At 36.1% G+C, this 14,606-nt stretch overlaps 1 protein-coding gene across 2 annotated transcripts in view; it reads left to right on the forward strand.

Moving 5' to 3' along the window:
- ERCC8 (excision repair cross-complementation group 8) overlaps window positions 1–14,606 on the forward strand; it is a 27,703-nt gene that overhangs the window by 3,915 nt on the left and 9,182 nt on the right. The window contains exons 3-8 of one of the 2 annotated variants that reach the window (XM_009710250.1): window positions 1,077–1,200; window positions 2,741–2,822; window positions 3,455–3,523; window positions 5,678–5,744; window positions 8,524–8,627; window positions 11,437–11,561. In XM_009710250.1, the coding sequence (XP_009708552.1) occupies window positions 1,077–1,200; window positions 2,741–2,822; window positions 3,455–3,523; window positions 5,678–5,744; window positions 8,524–8,627; window positions 11,437–11,561 (571 nt within the window). Of the gene's footprint in view, window positions 1–1,076; window positions 1,201–2,740; window positions 2,823–3,454; window positions 3,524–5,677; window positions 5,745–8,523; window positions 8,628–11,436; window positions 11,562–14,606 lie in introns of those variants that run through there. The other variant, XM_009710251.1, reaches the window with a different exon arrangement.

Raw genomic sequence — 14,606 nt, forward strand, 5'->3', positions numbered from 1 at the left:
GTTTCCAGGCGTTGTCATTGCTCAGGGTCTGGATGAGCATCAGTCAGCCTGTGGTGAGGGATTGCTTTTGCATTACTTGTTTCTCTTTTTGTGTGTTGTTTTGTTTTGTTTCCCTTTACTTATTAAAATGTCTTTATCTCAACCCACAAGTTCTCTCACCTTTGCCGTTTGGATTCTCTCCCTCATCCCACTGCAGGGAGGGAGTGAGCAAGTGGCTGTGGTGCTGCTTAGCTGCCTAGGGTTAACCCACAACAGCATGGTACTTCTGAGTCTGGGAGCATGGTTTTGAGCCCTGAAGCTGGATCCACATGGATCCAGCTCAGATATGAGCAGCCTAGCAGGTGTGTGAAACAACCTGTATTGTTTGCAGACTGATTGGTTGAATCACATATGGGAGCTGTCAGGATTGGCTCTGATATCCCTTCTTCCCACTACTGTTAATGCATTATTAATTATATTACATTCTCTTACTATGCTTAGTTGAGTTGAAAGCTTCATATTGTTCTTCCTCTTTCATTTCTGAATGCAAAAATAATTAACTCTCAGTGACTAAGTCCACTACTATCTGGTGGATGTTTCCAGATAGTTCCATACTATTTCCAATAACTGTGTACCTGTAATTACTAGGTAATAATCATGAATTTTTTGAACTATATGTGTAATTGTATTTTTCAGCGGATCCATTTCTAAGACAGTGGGATTTCACAAGTGTAGATGGTTTGTAGAGTTAGGCTTTCACTTTAAATGTTAGATCTTTAAACATTAGAATTTTAAAATTTCAAAAGATACTCATGCCTTTATGCCTCAGACTGAGTGTATTAACTTGAGATATGCTACAGATACCATATTTTGAAAAGGTGAATGATCTGTATTTTTTTGAAATGAGGACTCTTCAAAGTACTTAACATTGGTTCATTGAAAACTGAGACACCAAAACAACTAATTCTTCTTGAAAACTTGAGTACAAATTAAAAAAAAAAATTTAAACTGTATTTTCAATTTGTCATTGAATATCAAGGCAATTATAAGATGATTATCAAGACTCTAACCAATTGGAATCTTTTCCTTGATTTTAGGAGCCATCCTGATGTACATAGGTTCAGTGTGGAGACAGTACAGTGGTATCCCCATGACACTGGCATGTTTACATCCAGCTCATTTGATAAAACCTTGAAAATATGGGATACAAATACTTTACAAGTAAGAGAGAATTTCTACAGCTTGCAGGCGTCTTTACATGTTACTCATTCCACATCTGCAGTTCTCCCAGAGCTCAACAGGACCAAACATCCAGAAGGATGAAAACCAGCCAGTTTTTAGAACTGTGGGTGCAGCAACAGGGCGGCGTGATTCTGGCATTCACATGTACCTTGCTGTGTACCCATCTGTTTCTGAAGACCTGAATGTCTAAACTGTACAAGAGATTGGAACCCTTGGGACAATTCCTTTCTGCTTTTGCTGTGAGCAGGAATACAGTTGGTTGAATTTATGCTATGTTAACTTGTCCACCAAGGACTGGTCTGAAGTTCATTCTTGGGGATTGCTGAGTGTAATGGTAGTGTATGGCAGGGCTAATTATTTTTAGTAACCAAGGCCTAAATACTGCTTTTGAAGGACTGGTGGTCTTGGCATTCAGGGTCATTAGGTACAAAATTCTGCTGTTGTAAGCACTATAAACATCATTTCTAAAAAATTAGTGGACAATGAGAGAAACCATTAAGAAAATGCTAACCAATATAACTGGCATTATTAAAGTAAGCAGATTCTGTAGGATTTTAAATTGCTTTGGCTCACTAATCCTCGCATCTCATTGTTGAGGTATGAATTCATGACTGCAGTTTATCCTGTTTCTGGTATGAATGTATTAATGGATTTACACTGATGCTATTTAAATGTTGTTTGATGCATAGTGAAAGAATTTCAAAAAAATAGGAGGTCTGTCATCCTAGGGACACAACAGAGAATAAATTTTGACCTTTTTTGTGAGACAAGAAGCTGTGTTTGCAGTTACTAAATCTTCTCGTAAATGCAAAGTTCAGTTCACTTTCTAGGTATTTCTGTGAGCATCACTTAAAAGACACAGTGTGCATGTGAAGGTTATTGATTGACCTGTTCTGCCACCAAATGATGTATTTGAAAACACAGACAACATAGTTTTAACTTTTTTTTAATACACAATATTTTAGAGTAAGACAACAAAAGCAATTGTACCTGAAAGTAATTGTATCTGTTACTAAAGCAAATATTGTATTTCATTAATTTTTAACACTCACAAGGAAGCTAATAATTTTGTATGGTTTTTGGTTTTGTTTTTTGAGGAATTGAAGATGGTATGTGATGTTTGTGAATGACAAGGAGCTTCTAAGTTTAGTCTAAGTGCTTCTTTCCTGTTGACTTCCATCTCCATGTTATAACCTTGTTTGCTGCTTTTTCTTGCTAGCTTTTTTAATTGTTGATAATTTTTTAATAATTCCCATTCATGCTTCAGATTAGCCAATTGTTCGTTCTTTTGGGTCATCTCTGAGCTCTGGTGTAGTTGTTCTAGTGTTGGAAACAGACTTACTTACTTTGTGATGTTTGCGTGATCTGGTTTCTAACCAGGAGAGTTATTGTTAGTATGTAAATAGTAATATTTTTATTAGTATCATTTGTAGCTGTTACTTGAAAAATACTTAATAATAAGGATTTACATTCTGATAACATACTTGCGCTGTGATTAATTGAATCTCTTTATTATCAGTCTGCAGATGTATTTCACTTTGAGGAAACAGTCTATAGCCATCACATGTCTCCAGTAGCTACAAAGCATTGTTTAATAGCAGGTATGTATGTGTTTTTAAGAAATGCCCTATGTATTTTGGGGTTATAGTAAAGATCAAGTAATACTCAGTAGACTTTATTTCCCTTCCTTTTCTTATTTTTACATCATTTGAGTCTTTATAAGACTTAAAGTCGTTGGTAAAATAAAGTAATACTGCTCAGTTGGATGATGTTGATGAGAGTATCACATTTGTTCTTCCAAAATAATGCATCGATCAATTTTCCTTCTAAACAAAAATTCTTAGCTATAATTAGATTACCTTTCATTATATAAGTTAGCATTTGAAGTTTATTAGATCCAAACATAGTAAATTGTGTAAAGAGGGTGTGTGTTTATTGCTTACATGTACACAATTTAACTATGTTTAGCAAAAAAAAATATTTAAAAGAGGAGATATTTTTAAGTTTCATAAATGCTGTCCTGTTTACCCTCGGTTTCTAAATTTTGTTTGTTGTGTGGTAAATTTACTTGGACTAAAAATGTAAATCTATTAATAGAATGCATTGCTCTGACTAAATGAACTGTTATGCAGCTAATGCAATTCTTCTATTTCTTTGTCATTGCTAAGATTTGTTGTTGTTGTTCTCTCAAATGCCTGCATTTTTCTAGCTGTCTTTGTTTCTCTTGTTACAGTTGGTACCAAAAGCCCCAAAGTACAGCTCTGTGACTTGAAGTCTGGATCCTGTTCTCACATTTTACAGGGTACTTTTTAGTCTGAAATGTAAATCTTAAACAATAACCACTTTGAGTAAGACAAGTCCCAAAAAGAAACGGTGTATACAATGTATTCTTTGTAAATAACATGACTAATTTATTGCCAGTTGTGAAAGTTACACAGTGGCAAAACGTTCTTCTGAGAGTTAATCTAGTGCTAATGCATTGGAGAATACAAATATTAATGAACAGTTATTACAGATGTTTGGGCATTGTCATGATCTAATCAATAGTGATTACTATTTATTACACAGTTAAGTGTAACCATTTGCTTTGTGTTCATGGAAGTTCAATATAGGGTGCTGTTTTTATTAAAAACAAAACAAAACAAAAACAACCCCAAAGCAGACATCAACCCCATAACGAACAAAAGAACCCCTACCAAACACCAAAACAAAAAAAACTTCACCATTTTAAACAAAATATCCTATGGAGGTGCTTGCATGGATTTGTTTAGAAGTTTCTGTATAACAGGCAAGATACTGCTTGCTATAGAAGGGTGGTATCTAATCCTTTGCATTTACCTAATTCAGTAAACATAGGGGTTTATTGTTCCATAATCCATTACTTTTTGCAGTTAATGAGAATTTGCCCTTGATGTCTCTTTCCTAATGTTTACTTTTTGGAATATGAATATATATACACATGCTCAAGCGAACGCAATTACAAGGTAAATCTCCAGCAGGGCAAGAGCGAGATCTGATCTAGAAACTGGAGAGAAGTCTTAGCTCAGACACAGCAATGTGCAAATGCAGCTCTATTTCTTCACTGGCCATTTCAGGTCTAAAAGGAGCCTAGATGTTTTTGTGTAATGCAGAGGTTGAGCCATTAAGTCCTTCTGAACTGAATTGGCCACAATAGGCATCTCAGTGTTCTGTTTCTAGAACTGAGAGCACCAGAGAGTGCAGACACAAAAATAATTCTCTGGAGAATCAGTTTAGTTTCAGCAGGGCTTCTTCATTTTGACACAAGAGTTAGTGCTTTCCAGGCACAAGCTGGTTGTGTCTTTGTAGATAACTTGTTACAGTTAGCTCAAGTGCAGTATCAGAGGAACAAGTGGAAGCAGATTATGTCCTCCACTAAACATAGTCTAATCATTCTTTACAGAACTTGAAGCACTCAGTAGTATCTTGAAAATAAGTGTGAGTATTTTTCACATAGGCTAAGCAGCTGAAATGGAGCTAAATGCTTGGTGGTAGTTTACTTCATGCATCCAAATAAATGTATCTGCCCTGAACCTTCAAAGTGTATCCTGTAGTACCTCTATTACATATTTTTCCAAAATCCTGGGCATCAGAGCCCTTTGATTACTTTGGGTAATGAAAAAACAACTGCTAGAATATGTACCTGAAACAAGGTGGTTCCCATAGCTCTAAACTGCATTAGCAAAAATGTATTTGTATAACTTAGTTTATTTTTCAGGAATGTATTTCTATTATTACATGAAGTGTGATTGCAGTCTTTCCATTTAGGACACCTTACATTTCCTATTATCTGTATTTGTCTAATATTTTTAAAACTTTCCAAGTTTTGAAAGGGGCGTATGCGTGTGTATATATGTGTATGTATTACTTGCCATTAAGCTGCACTGGGTATAACATTGCTAAGATATTTATCTTAGTATCTTAATATTTCAGACTTAATTAGGGTAAAAAATATCCCAAATTCAGGACAAGAGCATTTGTGAGGGTAAGCTGAATAAATTTTTAATCTTAAGTACATAAGGTAAATATACTTTGTTAAACATTTTGGAAGGAATTGAAGAAAAATAAATGGAAAGTTCCTTCTTTGTGTGAGAACACCAGTGCTAACACAAAATTTAATAACAGTACTTAAAGTAAACTTAGTAGCTGTGACTATGCTATGATGTCTTTTGCATAGGTAAAACTATCTTTGTTATCAAAAGTTATACATATGTAATATTCCATGTATCACTTTCAGCTCACGGCAATCCCATTCAAGCAAAAGGAAGAAAGAGAAATAACCTCTAGCCCAAAATAATGCATTTTCACAAAATTCAAATTCATATTGCAGTTTAAATTATTGTTTTGGGTTGGTGGACCCTCTAGAGCTAAGTATTTGCTTTTACTTTTCACTATTTGCATAAAATAGTGTGTATAAGCTTTTTCATATCATTTTTAGGTCACAGGCAAGAAGTACTGGCAGTGTCTTGGTCACCACGTCATGAATATATTTTAGCAACAGCAAGGTAGGGATGTTGCTGGAATGTAATATGGACTAAAAAGTCTGATGGTAAAATTTTATATATTCATTATGCATGTTATTTACAATTCAAATGCTCTTTTAAAGTTAATCTTCATAATTTACTTTAACTTATTCACTTAACTTATTTTGTAGATCTTCTGTAGAAATACTAAACCTGAAGAGCTATCCAAGTGGTGCTTATTTTATAGGAAGACTGTACAGAATTTTGAAATAGTAATTGAGTTTAAAGATATAGGAAAAGAATAGGGCTTTGTAGAGATACTTACTTCTACTGTTTATTAGTGTGCGCATTGCTAATCTGCTTTATAACAAAGTAAAACATGTTTAGCTCAAAGTACCATCCTGGTTAATCGTGCTCGATTATGTCAAAGGGCATAACTTAGGTAGGTTAACTGATGACATTAACTTTCCAAGTTGCAGTAATTCAGCGAGTATGGATTGTATGTTGATACTCCTGGGCCTTTTTTTTTTCTTTTTTTTTTTTTTTTTTATTCCAGCCACTTTCAGTGCAAAAGAGCCTCTTGGCTTTCCTCTAACTTTTGCATATGTTAGCTTTTGATTATAATGTGACATTTCTCCTCAGTTTTCATGGTTAGCATGGTTTTTCTTTTGAATTGCAGAGAGGAATGGCTGTTTTGTAAGTGAGAATGAAGTTTGAAGAAGTCGATATTGGAATTGCATACCCTTGGCTTCTCATGCCAAGCTTCTGAAAGTCTCAGCACAGTTGGGAAATTTTCTAACAGTGTGATTTGTTTGTTTTAGGAAATGAAAAATTGTTTCCTTGTATTTCCATCACAGAAATAGTAGCAAATTTTGTTTATTAAATATTGACTTATTAACGTCTCCCAAAACTTTTTGCTTCAAAGTCATGTGACTATAAGCTACATCTATCTATGTTGTCATAAGCCTTACGATAATTGCGTGTTAAATGTGTTTCTTATGGCTCCGTTGCTTGATTCAGTACTGTAGTTCGACTACTACTTCCTAATAGCATAACTCAGTTTTGCCATCTGCTGAGACAAATATGGATGAGAACTTGCAACACTGAGATAATGAGGAGATAGTGAGGAGAAACTGACTGGTACTGCTAAAAGAGAATCTGGACTAGTCTTGGGTATCAGGAGATATGACTGTTTTCCAAGACAATTTATGTTTGCTGGTCATCACTGCAGGAGAGGGAAAATATGGTTTGGGGGTTTACGTGGCTTGCATGTGAAACACGTTATTTCAGATTTCTGTGTGTGATGCTCAGCTCTTCCATAGTTTTGGCAGGAGATTGGAACAGTTAGAGAAGATAGATGTTTTCTGGGTGTCTTTCACACACTTCAGTTTCAGGCGCTAGAGAAGATCATCAGCTCTTTCTTGCTCATTAGGATGGGCTAGAAAAGATTAGCCAATGGAAACTGCATAATCAAAAATGGACAACCATCGGCTTTTGTAATAAGGAAACTCCTTCTATGCCTTTGTTAAGAATATTTCAACGGGCTACCTGCAGTTTGTTGCTCAGTTTACAGTCAGCTCAAACCTCGTATCTCTATTCACATTCTTAGAATATTTGCTTACAGCAAAGTAATGTGTTGTCATCATATTCAGTTGGTATACCACTTGGAAGTTAACAGAATCAATCTGTAGTGGCAGGGAGCACATAAGAAGAAATTAGTCATTAGCTTTGCAGAGGCAGAACAGGTAAGGAATAACAGTTGGTTTTGCTTTGGTCAGTTGGTGTATGTATACTATATGTTCCAGATACTATTACACTGACCTAACTTGAGAACACACAGGAAAAAGCATGTAGTACTTCAGTTCGAAGACTGCTTATCTAAGAAACAGTTTGATTTCGTACATTTTCCAGCTGTATATCAAAGAGATGCAGTTGTTTTTGTTCAACTGGCATGAAAAGTGATTTATATTTTTGAGGGTTTGTTCTCCAAAAGCTCGGTTAAGTTGCTGGGAACTGTCCAAATAGTAAATACATCTTCACTGGTGACTTAGTGTATAGGAAGTGGTCTTTACTGTGAATATACCTCTTGTCTATACCTGAGAGTCTTGTGGTGCACACAGAAGTATACTACTGGAATGCTCAAATCAAACTGCACATCAAGGTGTCATACAAAGTGCACTGCCAGCAATGTTGCTGTCTAAGCGTGTACCTAGTACCAACAGTTATCATAGCTTTCGTTGCTGGCAAAGACACAGTGTGAGCATGCAGCCTGGGAACCAGAATGAATCACAGCAGCCTGAACCTTTGTCTTTCCCTCCTTGTGCCACCCTGCTAACATAGACGAAGCCAGGGAGTTCCTACAGAAGCAAGCCCTTTGTGTTTCTCTGCCATAGCACTGTATGACAACAGAGCATGTAGACCTATCCAGCCTACATGTATGTAGCCAGCTTCTGTACCAATCATACTTGAGATTTGTGATAGCAAAAGCCTGAGTTCCCAGACAGCCATTACACACAATGCTGGAGTCTGTAGTAGGGTGTTTTGTATCAAAGAGGCAAGTGTGTTGTATTGTAGACAAAGATTTACTCTTAACTTAGGTGCCAGTAGCATACCAGCTGTATTTATTAATACATGTAAATGAATATCTGAAGTCTGTCTTAAAAATCTTTTCGTGAAATTCTATTGGCTTGAATGTGACTGCATGATGACTAGTTCAGAATAGTTGCTGGACTGGGGTGAGTGCCAGGTGCATTGGCTAAAGCCAGTTATTGAGCCAGGGTGCACACAATTTCGCTAATGTATGCAAATCTGTTTTTCTTAGTGCTGACAGTAGAGTAAAATTATGGGATGTGAGGAGAGCATCTGGATGTCTGAGTACACTTGATCAACACAATGGAGAAAAGTCCAAAGCATCTTCTGAGGCAGGTAATACAGAATATAACTGGTGGTAATCCATATGTAACTAGAAGCATTCTTGTATTTCATAAATATGTTGAACACGAAGACCAGCAAGGAGAGTAGTGATAATCTAATTGTTACCTACTGCATAACACAGGCCACTGAATTTTATTCAATTACTTTTGTTATAGAGACAGCGTTTGTGATTGGGGATGTTGTTTAGAGAGATCTCCTTGGCAACAATATTGTATCTGTTCTAAATGATTTTACCCCTAAAATGAGAAATTTTGCCATCTGTTTTATGGATGGAAGAATTCAAAAAATAGATTAGGTTTCCTCTAAACAGCAATCACTTCATACTTCAGAAGCTGTTCCAATAGTTAATTACCCTCTTTTAATAACAAAGAACACAAACAAAACCCACAAAAACTCATTCCTTTTCCTGTTTAAATTAGTCTTGCTTCCAATGCAGGCCTCTAGAATATTTTCTTATATGTGGTGCCAAAAAATTAATTATATTCCTTTTATACTGCATATGAAGTGTACAACAGTATAAATTTATGAGTATATTTAATTTTACAGGAAGCTGAATTACGCTCTTATTTCAGTACAGTCAAATGCATTAATGGTGACTTTTATCAGTTGTTATTAGCTACAACATTAAAATTTTTATGTATCTTCAGGTCACATTTCAGTACCAAAAAAACCCCAAAACCCAAAACAAAAACAAACAAACAAAAAAAAACAAAACAAAAAACCTAAATTAAAGGAAAACTTCTGAACTTTAAATGATAGTTTGTGAATTTTGGTCAATTCTGAACAGAAGATACTTAATTTTGGCAGGCCAAAAAAGTACTTAAACAGTTGCTGCTCTAGGGAAGAAATACATGTTATTTGGAATTCAATCACAATATTTGTGTAGCATAAATTACAGTGATTAAAGCTACAAGTCAGTCTGACTTATTATGTGCAGCTTAAATTGCATGTAGAAAAAGACATGCAAATCTCTGTAAAGTCAAACTATTTTTCAAAAATGTACAGTTAGAGGGTATAAAGTAGCAGTAAGTATCTGTTTTAATAGCCATGCTTGCTACTATGTAAATTGTAGTGTGGTAATATAGATGTTTGATTTTGACAATTTTAAATTTCACTGAAGTTCAAGAAATCACTGACATGAAAATGCTCTAAAGAAATCTAAGACTTATGGAAAAATAAAAAATTGGACAAATTTTCTTCTACAAAAAATGAAATTATAGGTAACTCCCAAGATGATTAGTGCCATTTTATATATCCCTTGGAATGATGTCTTGCTTGTTTAAACACAACTATCTTTTCAGCTTTACTTCTCTGACAGATTCAAGATGATTTTTTGATACTTTTAAGGGCAATCACATAGATTAGGATGTTAAATACATTGAAATATAGCTGAACTAAACCAAATGCAGTTAACAATTGTCTTTTATAAAATCTTTGAAAAACAGATAACACTTTTTACCTAAGAGGTATGTCTAAATTGTGTACTGCAATATAATGCAGATACCTCATCCATTTGTTAGTGAGTTAATTTATGGGCACCATAATTAAGTTTGCTGTGGTAGCACTGAGTTGGATTCTAGCAACTTTAACATATTTAAGAATGTGCAGTATTGCGGGGTGAACTCAATGGAATTCATTTATAGTACTCTATAAGCCATATAGAATAGAATATTTGGATGGAAGGGACCTACAACGATCATACAGTCCAATTTCCTGACCACTTCAAGGCTGACCAAAAGTTAAAGCATGGTATTAAGGCCATTGTCCAAATGCCTCTTAAACACTGACAGGCTTGGGGCATTAACCACCTCTCTAGGAAGCCTGTTCCAGGGTTTGACCACCCTCTTGATAAAGAAATGCTTCCTAATGTCCAGTCTAAGCCTCTGCTGGTGCAGCCTTGACCCATTCCCACACGTCCTATCACTGGTTCCCAGGAGGAAGAGCTCAGCACCTCCCTCTCCGCTTCCCCTCCTCAGGAAGCTGTAGAGAGCAATGAGGTCGTCCCTCAGCCTCCTCTCCAAACTGGGCAAACCCAGAGTCCTCAGCCACTCCTCACAGGACATGTCTTCCAGCCCTTTCACCAGCTTAGTTGCCCTCCTCTGGTTGCATTAAGGACCTTCACATCCTTCTTAAATTGTGGGGCCCAGAACTGCACGGAACACTCAAGGTGAGGCCACACCAACGCTGAATACAGCAGGGTAATCACCTCTTTTGACCTGCTGGTTGTGCTGTGTTTGATGCACTCCAGGATGTGGTTTGCTCTCCTGGCTGCCAGGGCACACTGCAGACTCCTATCGAGCCTGCTGCCGACCAGCACCCCCAGATCCCTTTCTGCAGGGCTCCCCTCCAGCCCCTTCTCTCCCAGTTTATCCTTGTGCCTGCTGTTGCCCTGTCCCAGGTGCAGAATGTGACATTTGTTCTTGTTAAATGTCATGCTGTTGATGGTTGCCCAATGCTCCAATCTATCTAGATCCCTCTTCAAGGCCTCTTGTCCGTCAAGAGAGTCAACAGCACCTCCCAGTTTGGTATCATCAGCAAACTTGCTAATGGTGCCTTCAACTTCTGCATCCAGATTGTTGATAAGTGTTTTGAACAGGACTGGCCCTAGAATTGAACCCTGAGGAACACCACTGGTGACCAGTCACCAACCAGATGCTTTTATATACCAAGAGTTGAATTATTAATTTACTGATATATTACAATTTAAACAGCACTTTCAGTACTATACGTTGAAATAAAAATGTGTACACAAAAGAGTAGTTCTTCTGTAGATATCTGAACCAGCTCTTTATCCCAACAGCAAACACTGCTCACAATGGGAGAGTTAATGGTTTATGCTATACTAATGATGGACTTCATCTGTTGACCATTGGTACAGATGATCGGATGCGACTTTGGAACAGCTCCACCGGAGAAAACACGTTAGTAAGTTTTCAAGGATCTTTGGTTATGTTTTCACTTGCACTTAATTTTAGAAGATTTACAATTTGTGCAAGTGTCGTTACAACTTTGGATATTTATTCATTTTCACAAGGGTTATAGCTGCTTAATCTCATAATTAGAAGAATTTGTGAGCATTTTTTCCTGATTCCTTTTCTTATTTCTACTAATTATAAAAAAAACAGAGAATGAAGAAGCGTGGATCTACTTAAAGATTGAATATGATAACTTTAAGTTCATTCATTTATAAGTATGGCTGAAAACACTTCAGACAGTAATGAAAACCTTAATATGCAGTGACTGTTGGTAGAAACTTTTATTTCTTTTTTTAACTATTAGTTGTCAGCGTGCTATCCACAGGGCAGTTGTCCATACCTGAGAGTTTCACTAATTGACTGCCTGGCTTTCTTGCAACTTTCTTTGTGTTTTTGTGGAATCTCTCTTGTGGAGTTGAATAGCAATGTTAAAAATATCTATCTCTCTACATTTGCATTGCAAACAAACAGCAAGGGGGGAGAAATTAAATCTCTACACTCCTGCTCCAGTCCTTTCTATGGCTTGTTTTTTTCTGAAAGTTCCTGTTTTAATTTTCTGTTCAGTAAAGAAAATTGTTTCCTATGTTTATTTTGGAAGGAGAACATACTAGGTAAATCAGTTTCCGTGGGATTGTAGCCAATCATGATTATGGTCTGTCATTGCTATCAGGAAAGGAAGAAATTTTACTCTACCTTAGAAATCTTTTACTTCTGCTGCTTAGTTTCAGAACACAGCAAAAAGAATTACTTCTAGACATTTAAATGAAGGACTTTTCTATCTCCATGCTACCCATACTTGCCAGCTTGTTCTCAGCACTTCATATACAGACATCTTTCTGTCTTCAAATCACTGTCACCAAAGTAGATAATACAGTTTGTTCACTCTCCTGTCACCAGCTGGATCATTGTTTTTTGTTTTTCTGTGCCTGTTAGCTCAGTGGGTTGTTTCATAGGCTATTTTACAATTTTCTTATTTGGATGGAATAACTTGATCCTGCCTTGCTTTTTCAAGTCCAGAATTATATTGTCCAGAGTACTGTATTTTCACAGACTACCCAGAGGTATTGCTTAAAATAATTCTAAGGCACCAGCAGGCAAATAAATGCATGTACAGGTAATACAAGTTCACACCATAGTCCTTTTATTTCCTCTACTTGCCAGTCCTTTTGATCTCCGTAATTTTTTTCTGTACCTTTCAAAAGGTACAGAAGTTTAGTTATGCACATGAATTTTTTTGAGCAATGAGCCAAATTTAGGGCCTAGTGGATTGTTTTAGTAAGAGAAATGAATGGTGGTGTAATACGCATCTTGAGTACATCCTTTATCACAAAAAGGAATAGAAGGTCCTGATTCACTGAGTGTAGGTAGAATCAAACCGAAGGAAGCAGATTTTCTGCTTGTCTGTGTGCTTAAAGGATAAAGCCAATTTTAAGATCTTGCTTCAGTTCTTCTTTTGGCAGCATCCTTTCGTTTCCGTTGCTCCTCTGTCAAGCAGGAACATTTACACTGAGTATATCCATATAATTTACTTTTCCCAGCCTCCACTCCTTCCTTTCGTTGTACATGCCTTTGTTATGAGCAGTGTTGTGGCTTGGGAATTGTTGCTGTTACAACTCACAGGCTGTGTAAAGGAATTTAATTGGTATTTATGAGCGGAGTAGTGTGTCTCATAAAATAACTATCATTAACAAGACTTAAGACAGTCAGTATTTACAAACACTGTCTTTACAAAATGGGTGGTATTATCCACAAAGGACATGACATAAGCTTCAAATCCCACGAAAATATCCTCTCAATATGAAAAGATTTGAACCTACTAATCAAACTCTCTTTGTATAGACTTTTATGATGAATGAGAGAAATTTTATCAGGACTCTTTTTATTAAACTTTTCTTACATATGTGCTCTTTGCTATGAAAGAGCATACTTCAAAAACAGAGAAATAGTCTTCTTCCTTGCCTGAGTCATGCTGACTGATGCTTACATTTGCCTCAAACTTTGGACTCAGGCAATTGATGTAGTATGGATCAAGAACCTGATAAAGCAAGATATTTGTATTAGAATACTTACCTGAAACTTTACAAATCTTTTACCTTATAGTCAAAAGATTTCACACTTAGGATTCTTTTTTAACTATGGTCCAAGAGGTTTAGGTAGAGAGCTTTAAAATTAACCCAGATTGCTTTGCTGACACTGTATGTGTAAGTGAATCTCTTTTTCAGGAGAAATTAAGAGCATAGGATGTAGGACAATACTATTTGAAAACGAATTATTTTATATGTAATGAATAATGAATTTAAATTTAAAATTCTGTTATTTTTATTAGAAAAATACTTCTTTAAATAATTAAATAGTGTGTGAATTTCAGGTGTTCACAGTGGACTTCTCCCTCTTCTTGAAAAAAAAATCTAATGCTTTGTTTTAATTAAGTTTGTTTAGAGGTGAACTATACTGTTCTTATGAATGTATTTCTGTATTTTCTTATGGATACAGTTTTGATGTATAATAGGACCTAATTAGACTGATAGATCCAACTGGAATATTTCCTAGCATGTTTGGAAACTTTCCACTTTCAACCTTTGGTGAGATTTTTATCTGTGTAGGACTTGTCAAGAGCTTGAAACATACAGACAGTAGTAAACCATACTTCTGACACTACTTTTGTTTGCAAGGCTTCCCACAGACTTCACAAGCCAGGTCTTAGAAATGTAACATTTGCTCCTATCCCAGCTGCCCCTATAGAGAACAGTGTTGAATTTCTCAGCAGTGATTCAGCTTTGGTTAGAAGATAGGCTTTTTTTTCACTCTTAACTAGTCCATAATAATTTAGCAAGTAGTTCTTTATTTGCTTCTCCTTCATGAGTCTCTTCCTTCTAATCCCTTTATTTGACCTTTACTTATGCCATCCTTCTGCTTGCACTTCAATTGTTTTCATACTGCCTATTCATCTATTGTTTCTTGGTAACTCATGAGGGAGAGATGCAGAATCTTTCCC

Source organism: Cariama cristata, unplaced genomic scaffold, assembly GCF_000690535.1.
Source record: "Cariama cristata isolate BGI_N322 unplaced genomic scaffold, ASM69053v1 scaffold8691, whole genome shotgun sequence".
Classification (NCBI taxonomy): Eukaryota; Metazoa; Chordata; class Aves; order Cariamiformes; family Cariamidae; genus Cariama; species Cariama cristata.